Genomic DNA, 21,993 nt, shown 5'->3' on the forward strand with positions numbered 1-21,993 from the left:
CCTCAGCTAGCTCCATTTCTTTGACATTCAGGCTTCGTATGTTGATAGTACCGATCTTGAACTCTGGTGATATTGAGTTGGGCTTGGTTTTAGGATTTGTTCCAGTAGCTGACTTTTTGCTGTTTGCCCTGTTCCCTGGTGAAAACAAGGGTCTTGTTTAACCTGGTGACACTCCAGCTGGCATGAAATTCTGTCATGTTGTATCATCATTTTATATTTTGGTCCAAGCCAATAAGAATACAGTTTGGTCAGCTAAATCCCAAATTGCCATCTCATCCTTGTTCGTTCAGTATCAAGGTAGATACCTAGCAGGGTGCACCACGAGACAGTGAGGATTGGACATTAGGGCAGAATCCCTGGTCGGTTCTCTGCATTCCTTTAAAGGGTATGTGGAGGTCTCCTGTCAGTTATACAGCTTTGACTTTTATGCACCCCCCCCCCCAAGATTTTCATACCTATGCTATATATAAGCCTAGATGTGCCAGGGATCACGTGGAAGATATTCATCAGTGAATATCTTCCACATATTCACAATGAGTGCAAGTTGAGTAATTATTATAGGAGACTTCAACTTCGGACACATAGATTGGAAGGAGGAAAGATCACATGGCAAGAAGGCAGTGAATTTATACACTTACTGAGAGATAATTACTTGAAGCAGAATGTAATGGAGGTGACCCATGGTATGAGAGTGTTGGATCTTGTTATTGGGTCAGAAGACCTGCTCATAACTAAGGTGGTCACATTGCCTCCAATTGGGGAAAGTGATCATGTGTTCTTGACTTGGAAGGTAGCAAAACATCGAAATTCCAGTTAAGAAGTGGTATATGGGGAACTATAAGGCAGGTGATTATGATACACTTAGAAGCAACTTGAAGCAGTACAATGGCAAAATATCTGCAAGGGAAGGATGTTTGCAGTGCATGGAGGATAGTCAAGGGATATCTGGAGGGAGCATTATCTCACTATCTACCCAAGATCAGGAGGGAAAATCAGGTAGGAGTTATATGAATAAGTAGTATCATTAAGCATGAACTGTAAAAAAAAAGAAAATGTGGATGTTGTGTAAGGAGAAAGATGACCAACGAACATATGAACAGTCAAACTTCTCTTATTCCAAATAGAGGAAGAATGACTATGGAAGGATAACTTTAATAGAAGCAAATGGGACAGGTAACAGAGGCAGATGAAATTGTTGAGCTACTGAGAGTGACCATTTTGCAAGGATATATCATTCAAGTAAAGATATTGATATATTAGAGGCAACCGTGTCTGATGTAAAAACAGAGGTTGATGAATTCAAGGTACTTAGGTTACTGCAAAATCTGAATGCAAATACATTTGTGGGACTGGATGGGATATCAGCTCATATTTTAAGAAAATCTGCAGGAGAATTGGTGATGCAGGAGAATTGGTGATGATGAGGGTACTAGTGGGCCAAGTGCTGCGGACGTGATTGAAGAGCTCATGATTCAGATAAGTTTTACTAGGAATAATTAAGTATATATGCATAATTGTTTGAGTAAGAGTGGCTGTAAACGTTGTACGCTACCGGTATTATTAGTGTGGGATTTTTTTTTCTTGCCTAAACTAAATTACGAAATCATTATTATTAGACCTAGTAACCTGCAGAGAGAAAAAAAAAATGGCGGCGGCATTGTCATTCCATGATTTGAATTTAGATTTCAGTCGTTTTGTTAAGTGTGAGGTCTGTTATATGTATTCCTTCGATTACATAAATGATTTGTGGATGTTTAGTGTGGATGGAAGAAGGGTGTGTGCGAAGTGTGACCTAAATGAAGAACTAATGAATGTGAATATGAAATTGATGACAGAAAGTGGATATGAAATTCATGACAGAAAATTATTATGGAAGGATGACATTGATTGGAGGAAATGGTATAAAGACAGCTGTTGCAGAATGTGTGGTGGAGATACTTAATGAGCAGTTCATAAAGATCTTTCAATCTTGTGAATGTGACTTCATGGAGAGATTAAGAGCAGTTGATGATGGGGAGGAGAGACTGACTGTAAGTGAGCAAGAGGTGTTTGGGGAGTTGAGTAAACTAGATGTAAATAAGGCTGTGCGACTTGATAATATATCACCGCGTATTCTGAAGGAATGTGCCAGAGAGTTGACACCTGCCTTGACATATTTTTTTAATACGAGTCTTGCACTTGGTCAAGTCGCTAAAGAGTGGAAGGAGGGCAAGATTGTGCCACTTCATAAAGGAGGTGATCGAACTCAAGCATCAAACTATAGGCCTATCTGTGTGTCGGGTGTTGTGGTTAAGTTGTTGGAGAAGCTTGTGAGAACTAGGATCCAGAGTTGGGTTGACAACAATGGTATAATCTTCGATGGACAGCATGGATTTGCTAAAGGGAGGTCGTGTTTTAGTAATCTACTTACTTATTACAATAAAGTGACTGCTTCCTTGGACAGAGGAGAAGGATACACAGTAATATACTTGGATTTCGCAAAAGCTTTTGATAGAGTGCCTCATGATAAGTTGACAGTCAAACTAGAGCAGATGGGGTTGGATATTAGATTAGTGCATTGGATTGGAGACTGGCTATCTGATAGGTATCAACAAGTTGTGTATGGGGGTGCAATATCCAGGAAAAGGAAAGTCACTAGTGGAGTGCCTCAGGGATCTGTTTTAGGGCCATTACTATTTAACTTGTATATTAATGATATTGGCGAAGATTTGGATGGAGATATTCAGTTGTTTGCAGATGATGCAAAGTTGGGACGAACCATAAAGAGTAGTGAAGATGTTGTGGCCTTGCAAGAATACTTGAATAAATTGAGTGATTGGGCAAGCAAATGGGGGTGTGAGTTCAATGTTGCAAAATGTAAGGTTTTAAAATTTGGAAAACAAAGATGGGATGCAGAATTTATGCTTGGTAAGAATATATTGTTGGAAGTAGAGGAAATAAGAGATCTGGGAGTGATAGTGGATAAGGATCTAAAATTTAGGGGTCACATCGCCAAAATTGTGAAGACAACACAAAGACTTCTGGGAATGATGAGGAGGACACTGACGTGTAGAAGTAGGGAGATTCTTGTTCCATTGTATAAGGCTTTGATTAGGCCACACATGGACTATTGTGCCCAGATTTGGTCACCTGGTTTTCAGAAGGATGAAGAGATGTTGGAAAGGGTCCAAAGGCGACTGACTAAGGTAGTTTCTGACCTCTGGAATGTCGAGTATGAGGAAAGATTGAAAAGATGTAATTTGCAGAGACTAGTGGAGAGAAGGAAGAGGGGAGATATGATAGAGACCTACAAGTTGGTAAGGGGTTGCTATAGGATCAATGGTGGAGAAGTTCTACAGCGAATAGTGGGAGATCAGGGGAGAACCAGAGGTCATCCCTGGAAACTGTATAAAGAGGGTGTGAGTAGGGGAGTGAGAGGCAGGTTTTTTTCGTGCAGAGTTGTGAATGATTGGAATGCCTTGCCTGAGAGTGTGGTGTCTGCAAGGAGTTTGAATGTGTTTAAGACCCGGTATGATGAGATGTGTGTGAGATAAAAGGACCTCCTAGATGAGTCTTTGACTCCATGAGATCTTGTTTAATAATAATAATAATAAGTGCTAGTACTGATTGTGTCGCGAGTGCACGTTTGAAAGAAAAGGATGGTGAGGAAGATAGGCGAAAAAATGTTAAAAAATCAGGAAAAAAGAAAAAGAGCGATTTGACAACCGTAACGGATGTTAAAAGGGATGAAAGTGAGGCGGAAAGAAACGAAATTGAGAGAACGAATGAAAGTAGAAATTGCATGATGCAGTAAAAAAAATCGAAAGAATTAATGATAGCGAAAAAAGAATGAACGATGGCGAAAGTTCGACGCATGTTGGACTGAAAGTACTGAAACAAAGAAAGATGAATAACAGTAAAAGTGAGAAGAATGATAGCGAAAGTTGGACGCATGTTAGTCCGAAAGTATGGAAACAAAGAAAGATAAATGAGAGTGAAAGTGAGAAGAATGATAGTGAAAGTTGGACATATGTTGGACCAAAAGTACGGCAACAAAGAAGGATGAATGAGAGGGGAAGTGAGAAGAGGGGGTCGAGGGTTAGAAAATTAGAAAGATTTAATGATAGAGAGAATGTGTCGCGAGGTTTGGAAGGTGAATTGGATTGGATGAGGCAAGAAATGAAATGGATGCAGAATGAAATTAAGAGAATTCAGGTCAAAACTATTAAAATAAATCATGATGGCATGAAAGAGTTAACGAAAGATGACCGAGTGGCATTGTATGGCGACTCCATTATTAAAGGTGTGCTAGAGGATAAAATCCACAAGGTATGTTTTCCAGGCGGTAAAATGAGTAGAGTGATTGAGGCATTGAATATGAGGCGGGAGCGAGCAAAAGAATTAATTGTATTAATTGGTATAAATGATTTCAGAGAGAACAAAGAGCATGTCAAAATGAATGTCAGGAGACTGCTTGGAAAGATAAAAGAGAATAGTGTGACAAGAAGGGTGGTCAGTGTGTTGCCTAGGTATGATTGTGGTGAAATGAGGCGGAGAGCAAGGATTATGAATGATATTATGTGTGAGGAGATGGGAGTACAGTTTGTTAATGTGTGGAATGAGTTTGAGGGATGAAGTGAGCTGTATGGGAGCGATGGACTGCATTTGAGTGGTTATGGTGTGAGTCGCTTGGAGACACTGCTGCTGGAAGGTAGAGAAGAGAATGGAGGGAATGAATCAGATCGAGAGGAGAGTAATGTGGAAGAGCAGGAGAGTGATGTGGAAGAGCAGGAGAGTAAGACAGGAGAGATTGAAGAAGTGGAAATCAATGGGGAAGTGAGTGGCATGAGTAAAAAAAATGAGAGAATGAGTGTGCAAGAGGAGCAGGGAAACGGGGAGGCTCAGGGTGGACAGGGGTACACAGCATGAGAAAGGTGGATGCTCCAAGATTAGGTGAGAGCATGTGTAGGCAGGAAAGTAATGGGATGACCAGGGATCAAGAGGAAACAGAGGTTATTGCAAAGGGTTCTAAAATGAAGAGGCAGAAAGGGAAATGGCCCCAGTCCAGCATGGAGAGATCACATCGAATGAATGGTATCAGTGGAACTAGCTGCAGATCCAGGAATGAGTTGTTGTGTTTGTATACCAATGCTAGAAGTATAAGAAACAAGGCAGATGACATGGTTGCACTAATTGCATCTGTGCACCCAGACATTGTTGGAATAAGTGAGACATGGTTAGATGAGGACGACATCCTGACAGGAATAGAGATGGAAAGGTATGATGTGTTTCATGGGGATAGAAGGGATAAAAAGAGAGGGGGAGTGCTATTAATGATAGAGAAAGAATTATGTCCATACAAGGTAGAGATGCAAGAGGGAAATAGTGCCAGTGGTTTTGAGGCAGTATGGTGTGAGATAGAGGTGAATAGAATCAAATACTTGGTGGGATGTTGTTATAGACCTGGTAATGTGGATGGTGGTGGTGATAGTGAAATGTATAGTCAAATAAGCCAAGCAAATAAGAAAAGGGTGATCATTATGGGTGATTTTAATTATAGCAATATAGACTGGAATGAAGAGATAGCGACTGGAAGTAAAGAAAATGAGTTTCTTGAGTTTTTGAGGGATAACTACCTCAGACAGTATGTAACAGAGGGCACACGAGGATTAAGGATCTTGGATTTGGTCATCTCATCGGAGGATGTAATTATAAATGAGGTATCAAATCATCCACCAATTGGTGAAAGTGACCATGAGGTGATTACCTGGGTGGTTGCCAGCAGTGCAAGGACCCCTGTGAAAAAAGGGTATATGTGGAACTACAGGGGGGGTGATTATGAAGAGCTCAGGAGACGGCTTGCAGATGTAGCATGAAATGAAGAGTTAGCTGGAAAAGAGATCAATGCAGCTTGGGGGATTTCCAAAAACTATTTAGTAGATGCAATGTCTAAATGTATACCACGGGTGAGAAGGTTAAATAAGGTAGGTGTGAGATGGATGAATAGAGAGATTAAGCATGCAATACAGAAAAAAAGGGCATTGTTGAGGCAGCATAAGAGAAGTGGAAGTAACCAATTTCATGAGGTCTACAAAGACCAGGCAAGGAGGGTGACTTGGTTGGTGAGAGTAGCTAAAGAGAGGTATGAACAGCAGTTGGCTAATGAAGCCAAAAAGAATCCTAGGGAGTTCTTTCGATATGTAGTCAGCAAAAGAAAGAATGATTATGGAAGGATGACATTGATTGGAGGAAATGGTATAAAGACAGCTGTTGCAGAATGTGTGGTGGAGATACTTAATGAGCAGTTCATAAAGATCTTTCAATCTTGTGAATGTGACTTCATGGAGAGATTAAGAGCAGTTGATGATGGGGAGGAGAGACTGACTGTAAGTGAGCAAGAGGTGTTTGGGGAGTTGAGTAAACTAGATGTAAATAAGACTGTGGGACTTGATAATATATCACTGCGTATTCTGAAGGAATGTGCCAGAGAGTTGACACCTGCCTTGACATATTTTTTTAATACGAGTCTTGCACTTGGTCAAGTTCCTAAAGAGTGGAAGGAGGGCAAGATTGTGCCACTTCATAAAGGAGGTGATCGAACTCAAGCATCAAACTATAGGCCTATCTGTGTGTCAGGTGTTGTGGTTAAGTTGTTGGAGAAGCTTGTGAGAACTAGGATCCAGAGTTGGGTTGACAACAATGGTATAATCTTTGATGGACAGCATGGATTTGCTAAAGGGAGTTTATGTTTTAGTAATCTACTTACTTATTACAATAAAGTGACTGCTTCCTTGGACAGAGGAGAAGGATACACAGTAATATACTTGGATTTCGCAAAAGCTTTTGATAGAGTACCTCATGATAAGTTGACAGTCAAACTAGAGCAGATGGGGTTGGATATTAGATTAGTGCATTGGATTGGAGACTGGCTATCTGATAGGTATCAACAAGTTGTGTATGGGGGTGCAATATCAAGGAAAAGGAAAGTCACTAGTGGAGTGCCTCAAGGGTCTGTTTTAGGGCCATTACTATTTAACTTGTATATTAATGATATTGGCGAAGATTTGAATGGAGATATTCAGTTGTTTGCAGACGATGCAAAGTTGGGCCGAACCATAAAGAGTAGTGAAGATGTTGTGGCCTTGCAAGAAGACTTGAATAAATTGAGTGATTGGGCAAGCAAATGGGGATGTGAGTTCAATGTTGCAAAATGTAAGGTTTTAAAATTTGGAAAACAAAGATGGGATGCAGAATTTATGCTTGGTGAGAATATATTGTTGGAAGTAGAGGAAATAAGAGATCTGGGGGTGATAGTGGATAAGGATCTAAAATTTAAGGGACACCGCCAAAATTTTGAAGACAACACAAAGACTTCTGGGAATGATGTGGAGCACACTGACATGTAAAAGTAGGGAGATACTTGTTCCATTGTATAAGGCTTTGATTAGGCCGCACATGGACTATTGTGCCCAGATGTGGTCACTGGGTTTTCAGAAGGATGAAGAGATGTTGGAAAGGGTCCAAAGGCGACTGACTAAGGTAGTTTCTGACGTCTGGAATGTTGAGTATGAGGAAAGATTGAAAAGATGTAATTTGCAGAGTCTCGTAGTGAGAAGGAAGACGGAAGATATGATAGAGACCTACAAGTTGGTAAGGGGTTGTTATAGGATCAATGGGGGAGAAGTTCTACAGAGAATAATGGGAGATCAGGGGAGAACCAGAGGTCATCCCTGGAAACTGTATAAAGAGGGTGGGAGTAAGGGAGTGAGAGGCTTTTTTTTTTTCGTGCAGAGTTGTGAGTGATTGGAATGCCTTTCCTGGGAGTGTGGTGTCTGCAAGGAGTTTGAATGAGTTTAAGACACTGTATGATGAGATGTGTGCGAGATAAAAGGACCTCCTAGATGAGTCTTTGACTCCATGAGGTCTTGTTTAATAATAATAATAATAATAATAATGCCATAAGATCAATGGTGGAGAAGTTCTACAGAGAATAGTGGGAGATCAGGGGAGAACCAGAGGTCATCCCTGGAAACTGTATAAAGCGGTTGTGAGTAGGGGAGTGAGAGGCAGGTTTTTTTTGTGCAGAGTTGTGAATGATTGGAATGCCTTGCCTAAGAGTGTGGTGTCTGCAAGGAGTATGAGTGTGTTTAAGACACGGTATGATGAGATGTGTGTGTGATAAAAGGACCTTCCAGATGAGTCTTTGACTCCATGAGGTCTTGGGAAATAATAATAAAAAAATACTAATAATCCCTTTGACTAGACTGTTCAATTTAAGTCTTAGCTCTAAAATTCCCAAGAGAATGGATAAGGACAAAATAATTCCTTTGCATAAATGAGGATCTAAGTCTGTGCTAGCAAATTATGAAATAATTAGTATTTCAGGAGTGATGGTAAAAGAACTGGAAAAGTCGGTCAAAATGAGAAGTCAGGAGTGGATGGATATGAATATGATACTCTATGAAGGGCAGCATGGCTTTGTGAAGGGTAGGTCATGCCTTAGTAATCTCTCAACTTTTTATAATAGGGTGACAGATAAGTTGAATAAAGGGAATGGTTACATGATGATATTGCTTTAATTTGCAAACTGTTTAACATGATACTACATGGAACTTTGTTACGTGAATTGTAACAAATGGAGATGGATATGAAACTGGCTGATGGACAGATACCAAAAAAGTACTATATGGAGGAGCAGAATCCAGGTGACTAGTGCTGTATTGTAGAGTTTGTGCTTGGACCACTACTGTTTAAATTGTACATAAATTTTATTGCAAATAATCTGAAGGGAGATATTCAGTTTGCAGATGATTCAAAGTTGGGTAGGATAATAGTTAATGAAGGTGATGTAGAGAGTTTGTAGGATAAATTTGAATAGGCTGTCAGTACGGGTAAAACATAATGGATGTCAATTTAATGTGAAAAAGTGTAAAGTTATGCATTTTTGGATACAAAGATTACAAGCTATGTGCTGCATGGGAATTGTACACTAGGAAATTGATGAAGCCAGGGATTTGGGAGTAGCAGTAGATAGAGAGTTGAAATTTAGATAGCATATTGCTAAAGTAGCCAGGATAGCTTACATAAATACTTCATTATTGAAGAACACACTAACAAGCAGAGATAAGGGAATTATCATTCCTCTTTATAAAGCCTTGATACAACCACATCTGGATTAATATGCTCAGGTCTGGTTACCTGGGTTTCTTGGGGGAAAAGAATTGAGTAGTCTGTGGAATGTTCTTATGAGGATAGATTGAGGGCTTATGGATTGCAAAAGTTGGTTGATAGGCAAAAAGGGGATATATGCTAGAAACATTTAATTATTATTATTATTATTATTATTATTACTTGACACCTTCAGGGAGTCCTAGACTCATCGAGGGAGGGCACGTGCTCTACAACTCTCCGTCTCCACCACTCAATCTTCTAACTACAGTGAACCGCATCATCTACACCAATGCCATCTACTGTCTACCACCACCCCTAATATTTTCACAGACAATCACAAACACCCATTCCCACTTCAGGGTTCGAACCCACAGCCTTTTGGCTGGAGAACGGATACGCTGACCACTCAGCCAACCAGGCTTCTGGTGAAATGTTTCAACACTTGGCTAGATGAAGCAGAACAAGAGATCATTTCTGGAAGTGGTGTAAGAGTGTGGTTTGCTGGGGGGTGTTCAGGACCATATTTTTTGCTTGGAAAGTAATGAGTGAATGGAATTGGTTGCCCGAGTTAGTTGTAAGTGCTTTGTCTGTTGATGGTTTAAAAGAGAGGATCAACATCTATTGATAGTTTGTGATTCCCAAGATGAGTCTTAGGTCTCCATGGAGCTGCCCATGCAATACTACTAATAATATATTCTTTCCACTCCTGTGCAATATTTCCTTAGCTGAGACTCAAGTTATACATTCAGGTCAAAGGGATACCCAGTTCAGCTGAAAAGTCTTTTATTGGCAATAGGTCTAGTACCTTCTTCTCATACAACTGAGTTTCTTCATGCAATGAAGAAACTCAGAGGTAGCAGTGAACTCAATGTTGCTTACACCAGGTTGATAGCTTTTAGCAAAAGAATTCTATTGTTATACTACATGTTATGCTGCAGATATTAGTTGAACAGTCTCTTCTGTGTCTGTCACCTGCATTCAGTAGAGTTATTCTTTCATATTTTCAGCATGTGTCCTCCTGCAATGAGTCTTCGGACTCCTTGGCGGTGTCATGAATAATAATAATATTAATAATAATATTTGAGAGAAGACAAGAAACGAAAAAAAAATTGACTAACAAATCATCTTTTCCTAATGTCCATCCATCCATCTTCAAGGTCCGCCTTTCCTAATTGGGTTGTGGAGCAGCAGCTGCTGCAAGAGACTTCCAATGGTCACGATCCTCTGCTACCAAGCTTAGGTGGGACTCCCAGATGTGTCCACCCAAGGTATTGGATATAATTTCGAAATGTCATTTTAATTTTTAATTTTTGACCAAAGCCACATAAGGATGTTTTACAGATGTTTGTGAGCTGCAAGATATTTACTAAAAAATTTAGTTATTAAAAATGATATAATAAAAGAATGAGTCAGGCATCAAATTATAGACCAATCTGTGTGTCAGGTGTTGTGATTAAAGTACTGGGGAGGCTGGTGAGAAACACAGTACAGAATTGGATTGACATTATTTTTGATGTTTTATTATCTTTGGTGGAGAGCACAGATTTGATAAAGATGAGTCAGGTTTTAGTAATCTACTTACTTATTACAATAAGGTGAAAGCTGGATTGGACAAGAGAAATCGACACAGTGGTATGCTTAAATTTTACAAAGGCATTTGATAGATCACCACATGATAAGTTGATAGTATAATTGCAATGGATGGGACTGGATATTATAATAGTGCTTTGGATTGGAGATTGGCTATCTAATAGGTATAGCAAGTTGCATATCGGTGAGCAATATCCCAGAAGAGGAAAGTCACTGGTGGTGTGCCACAAGGATCTGTTTTAGGGCCATTGCTGTTTAATGTAATCTGTAAATTATATTGGGGAGAATTTGAATGGGGATATTTAGTTGTTTCCTCAAAAACTATGAAGAACAGAGCAGAGTTGTTGTGGCCTTACAAGAAGACTTGAATAGACTGAGTGAATTGGAATGGGAGTGGGTATACCATTTCAGTGTTGAAAACTGTAAAGTTTTAAAATTTATAAAACAAAGATGGGTTGGCGAATTTATTCCTGATGGGGATATATTTTTAGAGGTGGAGAAAATCAGAAATCTTGGGATGGTTGTGGATAAGTATCTGAAATTTAGAGAATACATTGCCAATTGTGAGTTCAACACAACAAATTATGAAAATCATGCAGAGGATGCTGACTTGTAGAAGTAAGGAGAATCTGTTTCCATTATATAAGGCATTGATTAAGCCACAAATGGACTACTGTACACAGATTTAGCCACCTGGTTTTCAAAAGGATGAAGAGATACTGAAATGGTCTAGAGCAATTGGTTAAGATAGTTTCTGGTCTCTGGAATGTTGAATATGAAGAAAGGTTGAGCAAGGCAATTTGCAGATTCTAGTGAATAGGAGGAAGAAGGGTGATATGATAGAGATCTACAAGTTGGTAAGGGATTAACATTGAAGAGGTGTAAAATGGTAGGAGATTGGGGAGAACAAGAGGTTATCATCCCTGGAAGCTGTATAAGCAAGGGAGTAAGATGCATGTTTTTTGCATGGTAAGTTGTGAATGATTGAAAATTATTGCTTGAGAGTGTGATGTCTGCAGAGAATTTGAATGTATTTAAGGCACAGTGTGATGAGCTGTGTGTATATGTGACAAAGGGACCTCCTGCTATATAGAAAGAATTGATTGTATAGAATAACATAAGCTGAAATTTAAATATAGTAGAAGTATTAATACATATAGAAAAACAAATAATCAGTTATAATAAATTTGGTTTAATCCTTTATCCAAGTGTGAGCAAACAAAGTTTGCGCCTAAAAATATCTTCAGGACTGGGGTAAGGTAGTACAACACCGGGAAACTTGTAGCAAAGGTGGACCAACCTAACATCACTCCTATCTCAGTATCTCCCATAAAGCAAGACACATCTCCTTGCAGATATGTATAATTTTATGCATTAAAGGGAAGAGCCACTACCCAGACTAGTTTCGACCTTTATTGAGGTCTCTTCAGTGGGAGCCAGGCCCAGAAGTGGAGATACCAGGCAGAAGCAATGGCAAGGTCATCTTTGCCTATAGGAGTTGCCAAAAGGTGTGCCACCTTTTTATTAAATTACTCTGGATTTAGAGAAAGATGTTGAAAGTTTATTTTTCATTGTTGAAATTTCATTGTTTATTGTTGTACTACCTTACCCCAGTCCTGAAGATATTTTCAGGCACAAACTTTGTTTGCTCACATTTGGATAAAGGATTAAATTAAATTTATTATAGTCTAACCAAGTGAAAAATAAACTTTCAACATCTATCTCTAAATCCAGAGTAATTTAATAAAAAGGCAGCACACCTTTTGGCAACTCCTATAGGTAAAGATGACCTTGCCATTGCTTCTGCCTGGTATCTCCACTTCTGGACCTGGCTCCCACTGATGAGACTTCAATAAAGGTCGAAACCAGTGCGGGTGAGACTTGGGTTCTGAGAGGCTCTGTTTGGGAACAGGTTTTTGCTTGTTTCTGAATGGGGCCACCACTGAGATTATGGCTCTGCTTGGTGGTGGGGTGAGCCTGCCACTAGGTAGAGCCAATGATGAGAAGTTCTTCTCGGTGACAGGGTGAGCCTGTCATTGAGTGAAACAATGTGGAGTTGGACGATCTCTCGAGATCGTCTTAATTTTAGAGCCCATTTCACTTATTCATAAGGTCGAAACTAGTCTGGGTAGTGGCCCTTCCCTTTAATGCATAACATTATACATATCCACAAGGAGATGTGTTTTGCATTATGGGAGATACTGAGATTGGAGTGATGTTAGGTTGGTCCACCTTTGCTATGAGTTGCCAGGTGTTGTACTACCTTACCCCAGTCCTGAAGATATTTTCAGGTGCAAACTTTGTTTGCTCACACTTGGATAAAGGATTAAACTAAATTTATTATAGTCTAACCAAGTGAAAAATGAACTTTAAACAATTGGTTAAATCCAAAGATTCTAGTTATTGCTGGCTGCTGCTGCACAAAGCGAGTCTATTTGTAGAAAATAAACAAAAAAAAAAGTAAACAACTAATTATTATAATGGACTCATAAATATGAAATTACCAATTCTGAATTTTCTTAATTGTAATAATAAACCATTGATAGATTATAATATCATTTTTGAAGTGCAATGTTTATTTATTTATTTATTATTATCATTTTTTTTCGCAGGCAATATGGCAGCATTAGTTTCAATAGTAGATGACTTTTTCATTCAGGCTTTACTTCAGGCATTTTATTCCGTTGATTCCTTTTTCTTTTTGAGGTAAGTTACCTATATAACATACAAAATTATTTTTGAATGTAACTAGCAATTATTAATAAACTTTTTGAAAATATGCTCTGCTAATTATTGATTTTTCACAGATGTACACATTTAAATGTAATGAAATGCAGTAGCAGTTAAATTATGGTATATGGTCAAAATTCATCCTATATAATATATCTCTGTCTAAATATGGTATGATACGATCATTTTTGTCAAATATCATAACTGTAATCTTTTCATGTATATCAAATTATGTAGAATTTCTTAAATGTAATCCTTTCAAACTTTTTTACAGTGGCTTTTTGCTGACATATTTATTTTTGAGGGAAGCAGAAAAGACCAAAGGAAAAATAAATTGGATTATGTTTTATGTGCATCGTTTTTGGAGGTAGGTCAAATACTAAGAAGTGCTTTTTAATCAGTGAATAGTCTGACTTCTGTCGAGATTTGTGCTACATTGTTTTTCTGGAATACGAGTGTCCTTCAGTGATTGTTTTTGAAGTTAGTTGTTGTCAATATATTGTGTATTTTGGTTACCGAGAAGACGGGGTCTGAATCGGATACATAATGGTGGAAGGGAAAACGAAGCTAACATAAGTTTTCATTATTTAGTTTTATTTTCTTTATATTTAGTATACTTAAATGTTTTGTATGTATTTTTACTTATACAGTTATACTTCCTTATACTTATTTAGTGTTTATTGTAATAGTTCCTCGACACTATTTTGAATAATGGCGTCAGCGGCAGTTAAATTGCTAATATTGTATCTCCAAGTCCCCCCCCCATTTAAGGACTCCATTTTGCATGATATCATATGGGATTTTGTAGCATGTGGGACTTGTGGAATGCATGCATCCTAGCAGTTGTATATGTGGCAGGTGAGAGAAGAGAAATTACGTATATGCGCAAATGCAGACAATGGGAGGAAGTTGGTGAGTTAGAGATGACTATAACTGACCTCATTGAGTCAGAGGAAGGAGATTCTCCACATAGAGAGATGAGTGGTATGATAGAGGGCGAGAATGGCGAGAGAAATATGAATAAAATAATGAGAGTGGGGAGTATGGAAAGGTTGAAGGATTGTGAAGTTTTCGGAGATGGTCTCAATTGGCAGGACTAATGGAAAATAAGAGTTGCTGACTTGCAGAGAGAGATAGATGAGCTGAAATAAAAGACGAATCAGAGTAGGAGTGAGAGAGAGTTTTGGGAATGATAGAAGAGGAGAGAATAGAAACAGTAGAAGAGAGAGAATGACAGAGAGAGTTATGAAAATGATAGAAGAGAATGGAAACAGTAGGAGAGATGGAATGAGAAGAATGCAAGGGAGTACTGGAATCAGGGATAGAGTGATGTCAGGAAGGGGTAAGTAGGGGAACAAAGAGAGAAAGCGCTAGAGGAGAGAGAGAGTGAGGGATGCATGTGAGTAATCGAGGAATAGGGTGGTAAGAGGTGTAATGTATGGGGACGCATTGATCCGTGGTGTTCGAGATAGGATGCGTGAGGAGTGTTTGCCTGGAGAAACAATAGAAAGTGTGGCTATGGCAATTCACAGGGGTGAAAGGGTGGATGAGATGATTGTGATGGTAGGAAGAACAAATGACTTGAGAGGTAATGTAAATTGAGCAGCGAGAGATATGAGATTCTGGCTTGAGATTGTACAAAAGAAGATGAATAGAGGAGAGATAGTGTGCGTGTTGCTTAGGTATGATTGTGACGAGCTAAGCAGAAGTGCAGAAATATTGAATAATATAATAGCTCGAATGTGCCAGAAGAGAGGATTGGAATATGTGGATGCTTGGAGGGCATTTGAGGACAGAAAGAAATTGTATGCGAGAGACCACTTGCATTTGAATGAGGAAGGACTCTCGTATACAATTCCGCCAACTCAGCTCGTCACAATTATACCTAGGCAACACACACACTATCTTTCCTCTCTGCGTCTTCTTTCATACAACCTCAAGCAAGAATCTCATATCTCTCGCTGCACAATTGAACAGCAATCTGTCCAGATGTAAGCATCTGGAGAAATTGCTGTTCTGAACGAGTCGGTGTGTCAATGCAGGGAATCTAGAATGCCCAGCATGGATGGTAGCAGGGGTGGCCTCTTGTGGGAATGGGCACTTGGGCGAAGGGGGATGACATCAGGTAGCGCTGAGCCCTGTGGAGCCTAGAGGGGAAATAATGCTGGGTATAGAAATAGTGGCATTTTTATGCTTTATACTAATGCCAGGAGTATCTGGAATAAAGGAGAGGAATTAGTGACACTGATAGCATCAGCCTGGCTAAAGATTATTGGGATCACTGAGATGTGGTTGACAGAAGAGGATACAATAACAGGAATAGAAGTAGCAGGGTACAGCATTTTAGAGCAGGTTATGAAGGGAAAGCGTTGGAGTACTGCTTATGATGATGACTTATGTCTTCAAAGAGTGGAGGCTTTGGAAGACAGTGATAGTAATGATTTTGAAAGCATATGGTATGAGGTAGAGGTGGGCAAGACAGGATATTTAGTGGGGTGTTGCTACAAACCAAAGAACAAAGAGGGTTGGTGACCAGGAGATGTTTAGACATTTGAGCATGGAAAGTGCAAGAAGAATGATTGTTATGGGAGATTTTAACTACAGTACCTCTCCCCAATTTATACTGCTGTATAAATTGGGGAGAGGAAAATGCATGTAGTAATAAGGGAATGGAATTTCTGGAATTCTTGAGGAACAGATATCTTAGGCAACATGTAGTAGAAGGAACAAGAGGTTCAAGAGTTTTGGATTTGGTCATAGCATCAGAAGCGTTGAGAATAACTGAGATGACATATCTCCCGCCAGTTGGAGAGAGTGACAATGTGGTTTTGACTTGGAAGATGAATAGACATGCAGGAGTATCAAAGAGATGGGAACATATGTGGAATTGCAAGGCAGGTGATTATAATAGTCTTAGATGTCAACTTCGGGAAGTTTCAAGGAGGGAGGATTTGGAATGCTGGGATATCATTAGTGCTTGGGAAATTGTGAAGGAATATTTGTTAGCAGCAATAGTATGCTGTATTTCACAAGTGAAGAAGAGAACACAATTTGGAGTAAAGTGGATGACACACAATATTAAAGAGGAACTGCATGCGAAAAAGAGGCTATGGAAGAGATATAAGGAGACAGGTGAAGAGCAGATGCATGAGGAATATAAGACACAGGCCAGGAGAGTGACTAGTATGGCATGGAAGGTGAAACTGAAATATGAGACGAGATTAGCCTTAAGATAAAAAGAAAATCCTAGGGAATTTTTAAGCTATGTGGTCAGTAAGAGGAGAAGTGATTGTGGAAGAATGACATTGTGGGATAAAAATGGGAATAGAGTGGCTAATGCAGAGGACATAGTGAAATTGTTCAATGAACACTTTATTGGAGTATTTCATCCTGGAGGAGTAAATTTTAATACTAGAAGGATAGGGCTGGTTTGAAGTTTCAGGAGGAGTGTGTGTTCCAAATACTGAGTACTGGATGTCAGTAAAGCTGTGGGAATGGATGGTATTTCACCAAGGGTTTTGACAGAATGTGCTAAAGAAGTGACAGCTCCTTTGAACTGACTTTTCAATGAGTGTCTGGCTATGGGAAAGGTGTCCAGGGAATGGAAAGAAAGTAAGATAGTGCCATTGCATAAGGGCAGAAGCAAACTGGAAGTGTCTAATTATTGGCCAGTTTGTGTGTCATCAGTAGTTGTTAAGATCTTGGAGAAATTAGTGAGGGACTGTATACAGCATTGGGAAGATGACGGTAATGTTATATTTAAGTGTCAACATGGATTTGTTAAGGGATGCTCTTGCTTTAGTAATATGCTAGCCTTTTATAATAAAGTTACAAGTGCAGTAGATGAGGGGAAAGGCATATATACTGCCATTTTCTTCAATTTAGCGAAGGCATTTGACAGGGTGCCACATGATGAGCTGATATTTAAGTTGCAGCACATGGATTTCGATGTCAGGTTGGTTAACTGGATTCAGGATCGGCTGTCCAATAGGTATCATAGAGTTGTGTACAGTGGGGTAGTTTCAAGGAGGCAGAGGGTTACAAGTGGGATCCCACAGGGCTCATATTGTTTAACCTTGATATCGATGTCAGTGGATTGCAGGGGGATATTCAGTTGTTTGCAGATGATGTGAAACTGGGAAGGGTTATTAGTAATAGTGCAGATGGGGTAGCCCTTCAAGAGGATTTGAATAAATAAGCTAGACAGATGGGCAAATGAATGGGGGTGTCGGTTTAATGCAGCAAAACGTAAGGTCTTAACGTTTGGGACACATCGATGGGACGCTGCATACTCTGTTGGAGGAGATATACTGGACAAAGTAGGGGAGACGAGAGATTTGGGATTGATAGAAACCTGAAATTTAGTGGACATATTGCAAAAGTGGTGAAGGTTACACAGTGGATTGCTGCAATAATGAGAACGAAGCTGACCTGCAGAGATAAAACAGTTATCATTCCATTGTATAAGACTCTGATCAGACCACACTTAGACTATTGTTGTCAGATTTGGTCCCTGTGATTTGAAGGGGATAAATTAACTGTGGAAAGGATACAAAGGCAGATGAAAAAGATTGCTTTAGGACTGTACAATGTTAGTTATGAGGATCGGCTGAGGGAGTGTGAATTGCAGAGTTTGGTGGAGAGAAGAAGGAGAGGTGATATGATTGAGCCTTTTAAACTGTTGAGAGGTAGTTACAGGATTGATACTGGGGAGTTGTGCTGCCTACTCTGTTTTTAGAGATGGCCTCTTGTTCTTCCTTCTCCTTCTCCCCCCCTCTGCCATTCTATGAAAAAATTTCTTTCATTTTAAACTGGCAACAATTCCTAACCAATTTATTTGTCTCAATCATATCTCTCCTCTTCCTATTCATGAGGAGGCTTTGAAAATTACATTCTTTCCATCTGTCTTCATACTTCACATTCTGTATGATGTCAGATCAGTCTTATACAATGGAACCATAACCTCTTTATTTCTACATTTCAATGTCCTCCACATCATTGCCATTATCCACTTCAGGATCTTTTATCTCTTCTGTCTCCTGAAAAGTTTTTCCACCAAGTATACACGCCATTCTACTGTTGCTCAACAAATTTCAAAACCTTTTACTTTGCAATGCTGAACTGAAAGTTCCACTTAACTGCTGATTCATACAATCTATTCAAGTCTTCCTGTAAGTCCTTAACATCTACTTGACTCAGCATTGTTCTACCCAATTTTGTATCATCTGCAAATAGTTACATATCACCAATTAAACCCATTCCAATATCATTAATATACAAGTTGAACAACTGTTGCTCTAGTATAGACTCCTGTGGCATGCCATTAGTGACTCTTCTTGTTTGGGATACTACATCCCCATATATAACTTTTTGATACCTATCTAATAGCCAGTAACCAATCCAATTCACTAGTCTCTTATTCAGTCCTGTCTGTTTCAATTTATTTATTTAAGTCTGTTGTGGGGCAATCTAACAAAAACTTTTGCAAAATCTAGGTATATCACTATATATGCAACTCCCTTCCAATACATTAGTCCCCTCGGTGTGGTACATAAGTTGGTAAACATGATCTCCCTTTAACAAACCCATGCTGACAATAATTGACTGCTGTTATTAACCCATTTCTGTATCCTAATTCTCAATAATCTCTCCAATACCTTATCCACAACTCCAGATATATAGATTGGCCTATAATTTATAGCCACAGCCTTATCATCACCTTTATGCAATTGCAAATAAACACAGCAATTCAATTTTATGTCTATAACTAATCCTTCCGAAACCACTTGTAGGTTTTGATTTCTTCACACCTAGCCATGTCCAATTGCCTTTATCACTATTTAACCTATCTACCTTTTCGGACTTAACTACATCCCAGGCCATTACATTCCCATACTGACCATTCCCATACACATTCCCTACTACCAATATCCACTCTCATTATACTATGTCATTCTGTTCACCCAGATTCCCCCATTTCCCTTATCTTGCATTCTTGTTATCTTATCATTATCTCTCATACTACTGCTATTCTAATTTACAACCATTTCAGTGTCACCAGTTCCTCTCTCTCTCTCTCTCTCCTGATCTTTTGCTTCATTAATGGAATACTGTGAGTTGATATAATCAAAAGAAATATAAAAATGGACTTTTATATTTTACATGAGTTTTCCTCTGTTTTTATATTTCTTTTGATTGATCTCTTGCTCACATCACTTGCTGCTCCTCCTTGAAACAACAGTTCTCTCTAACTAACCCATTTAATTTATTTAAATGCAATCCATCACTTTTATTCAATTCTATCCTTCCCTCAAATCCATACCACATATTTCCAAACTACACTCCCTTCTCTTCACACAGCACTGTCAACATAGCATTTGTGATCCTGCTTTCCATCTCACCTCATGATTATCACACCTCAGAAACACACTGACTACCATTCCAACCACGTTATCTTTCACTCCCATCAACAACCTCCTGATATCCATCCTCACATTCACCTTATGTTCAACCAAGTCATTTGTTTCAATAGCCAGTACTGACTCACTTGCTGATCTGCTTCTCATATCTAATTTATCAATTATCCTGCTAATTCTTCCTCCTGGAAAACACACCTTATGAAATCTCTCATTTACCACACTAATAGAATCTTCATACATCCAACCAACTTCAATTCCTTCCATGGGCAGGATTCGAACCCACTACCTGTTGGTTGGAGAGTAGATATGTTAACCACTCAGTCAACCAGGCCAGCAAATCATTACATAATCCCTTGTGCTGTTCTCACTATTTTAGTAATGTGTTCCCTAAAATTTACACTTTATCACTGTCATCCCCAAATCCCTTAATTTTTCAAACTCTGCTAATTAGACATCCTCCACAAATTGTATATTGTCTCCCATCTGTTCTTCCCAAATTTTAAAACCGTACACTATGCAAGATTGAACTGGCAACCCTATTCACTTGCTGATTCACCCACTCTATTCCAGTCCACTTCCATGGCATCTACTCTACTTCTCATAGTTCTTTCCAACTTTGCATCATCTGCAAACAATTGCTTATCATCATTTGAATCTTTCCTAGTTATCATAAACATACAAGTTTAACAGCATTAGCCCAATATGGAATCTATGTTCACACCATTCAGACTTTCATCTTCTGGGATATTGCTTCCCCATATAGAACTTGAATACATGCACATACCTACTGTCTATTCCCATCCATATCAGTTTAATTATCAGCTTGTCATGTGATAGTTTATCAAAAGCCTTTGCACAATCTAAATTACCACTCTGTATGCATCTGTCTTGTGCAATGTATTTGTCACATTGTTTATAATAAGTAAGCAGACTGCTAACATATCATTTAGAAGACCCATGATGTTTTCAACCCAATTGAAATCATGATTCTCACTAACTTCTCCAATACTTTAACTACAACTCCGGACACAGCTTGGTCTACAATATATATCCATTCACTGTCCAGCTCCATCTCTTTCATTCTTTGTGCTACTGTGCTTTGGAACAGTATTCCCCACACAGTTTTCCTAAGGATTATAACTTCAACTTGTTCAAAAACATGTCAGTATGTTTCTCGCCATGCAAGCAGGATTTCAAACAGACCTCTGATTAGATGGTAGGAAAAAAAGTCTGTATTCTCATGGGAAGTTCATTCAACTGACAACATATCTATCATACTGAGTCTTAAAATCCTTAATACTCCCTGCATTAACAACATATTCATGTAATTCATTCCATTTGCTGACAATTCTCCATGTAAAAAATCTGCTCCTCGCATCCTGTCTTCACCACACCCTTATATAATTTCCAGGGATGGCCTCTGGTTCTTCCTCTCTCACCTTCTACTCTTTTTATAATCCCCTCTCGATTAATCCAACAAAATTCTCTCATTGACTTAAATGTCTCTATCATATCACTTCTATTCACCAAACTCTGCAATCCACATTTCTTCAATCTCTCTCTCTCTCTCTCTCTCTCTCTCTATAACCAACATTCCAGAGCCCTGATATTGTCTTAGTCACTCTTCTCTGGATCCTCTCAATGTTTCTACATTACATTGAAAACCAGGTGATCAAATCATAGCACAATAATCCATGCACAGTCTGATCAGTGCTTCATTAAGTGGCACAACCACTTCCTTATCCCTATATGATAAGCACTCTAACATGTGGAACTACGATGTGTAGTCTTTGCAGTACTTGCAATATATCCTCTAAACTTCAGTCTACTGTTAACCACTCCCAAATCTTCAGTCACTTCCAAATCTCCAATCTCATCCACTTCCTAGCACTGTTAATATAATACAGAGCCTTATATTTCTGCACTTACTAATATTAAAACTTTAATGCCACTACTTTGTCCAAGTCAAAAATATATTCAAATCTTCCTGAAGGGAATTAACATCAGCAGTACTACTAATAATATTCCCCAGCTTTGCATCATCACCAAACAATGAAGATCCCCAATTAGTCCACATGATATATCATTTACAAACAAGTTAAAT

General features: G+C 38.9%; 1 protein-coding gene across 1 annotated transcript in view; it reads left to right on the forward strand.

The window, feature by feature from the left end:
- LOC150103712 (nose resistant to fluoxetine protein 6-like) overlaps nt 1-21,993 on the forward strand; it is a 308,906-nt gene that overhangs the window by 131,502 nt on the left and 155,411 nt on the right. Inside the window, exons 7-8 of the mRNA XM_090396914.1 lie at nt 13,353-13,446; nt 13,745-13,837. Of these exons, the coding sequence (XP_090253040.1) occupies nt 13,353-13,446; nt 13,745-13,837 (187 nt within the window). The remainder of the gene's footprint in view (nt 1-13,352; nt 13,447-13,744; nt 13,838-21,993) is intronic.

The sequence above is a fragment of the Typopeltis vanoorti genome, chromosome 8, assembly GCF_054136105.1.
Source record: "Typopeltis vanoorti isolate ZY-2024b chromosome 8, IOZ_Tvanoo_1.0, whole genome shotgun sequence".
In the NCBI taxonomy this organism is placed as follows: Eukaryota; Metazoa; Arthropoda; class Arachnida; order Uropygi; family Thelyphonidae; genus Typopeltis; species Typopeltis vanoorti.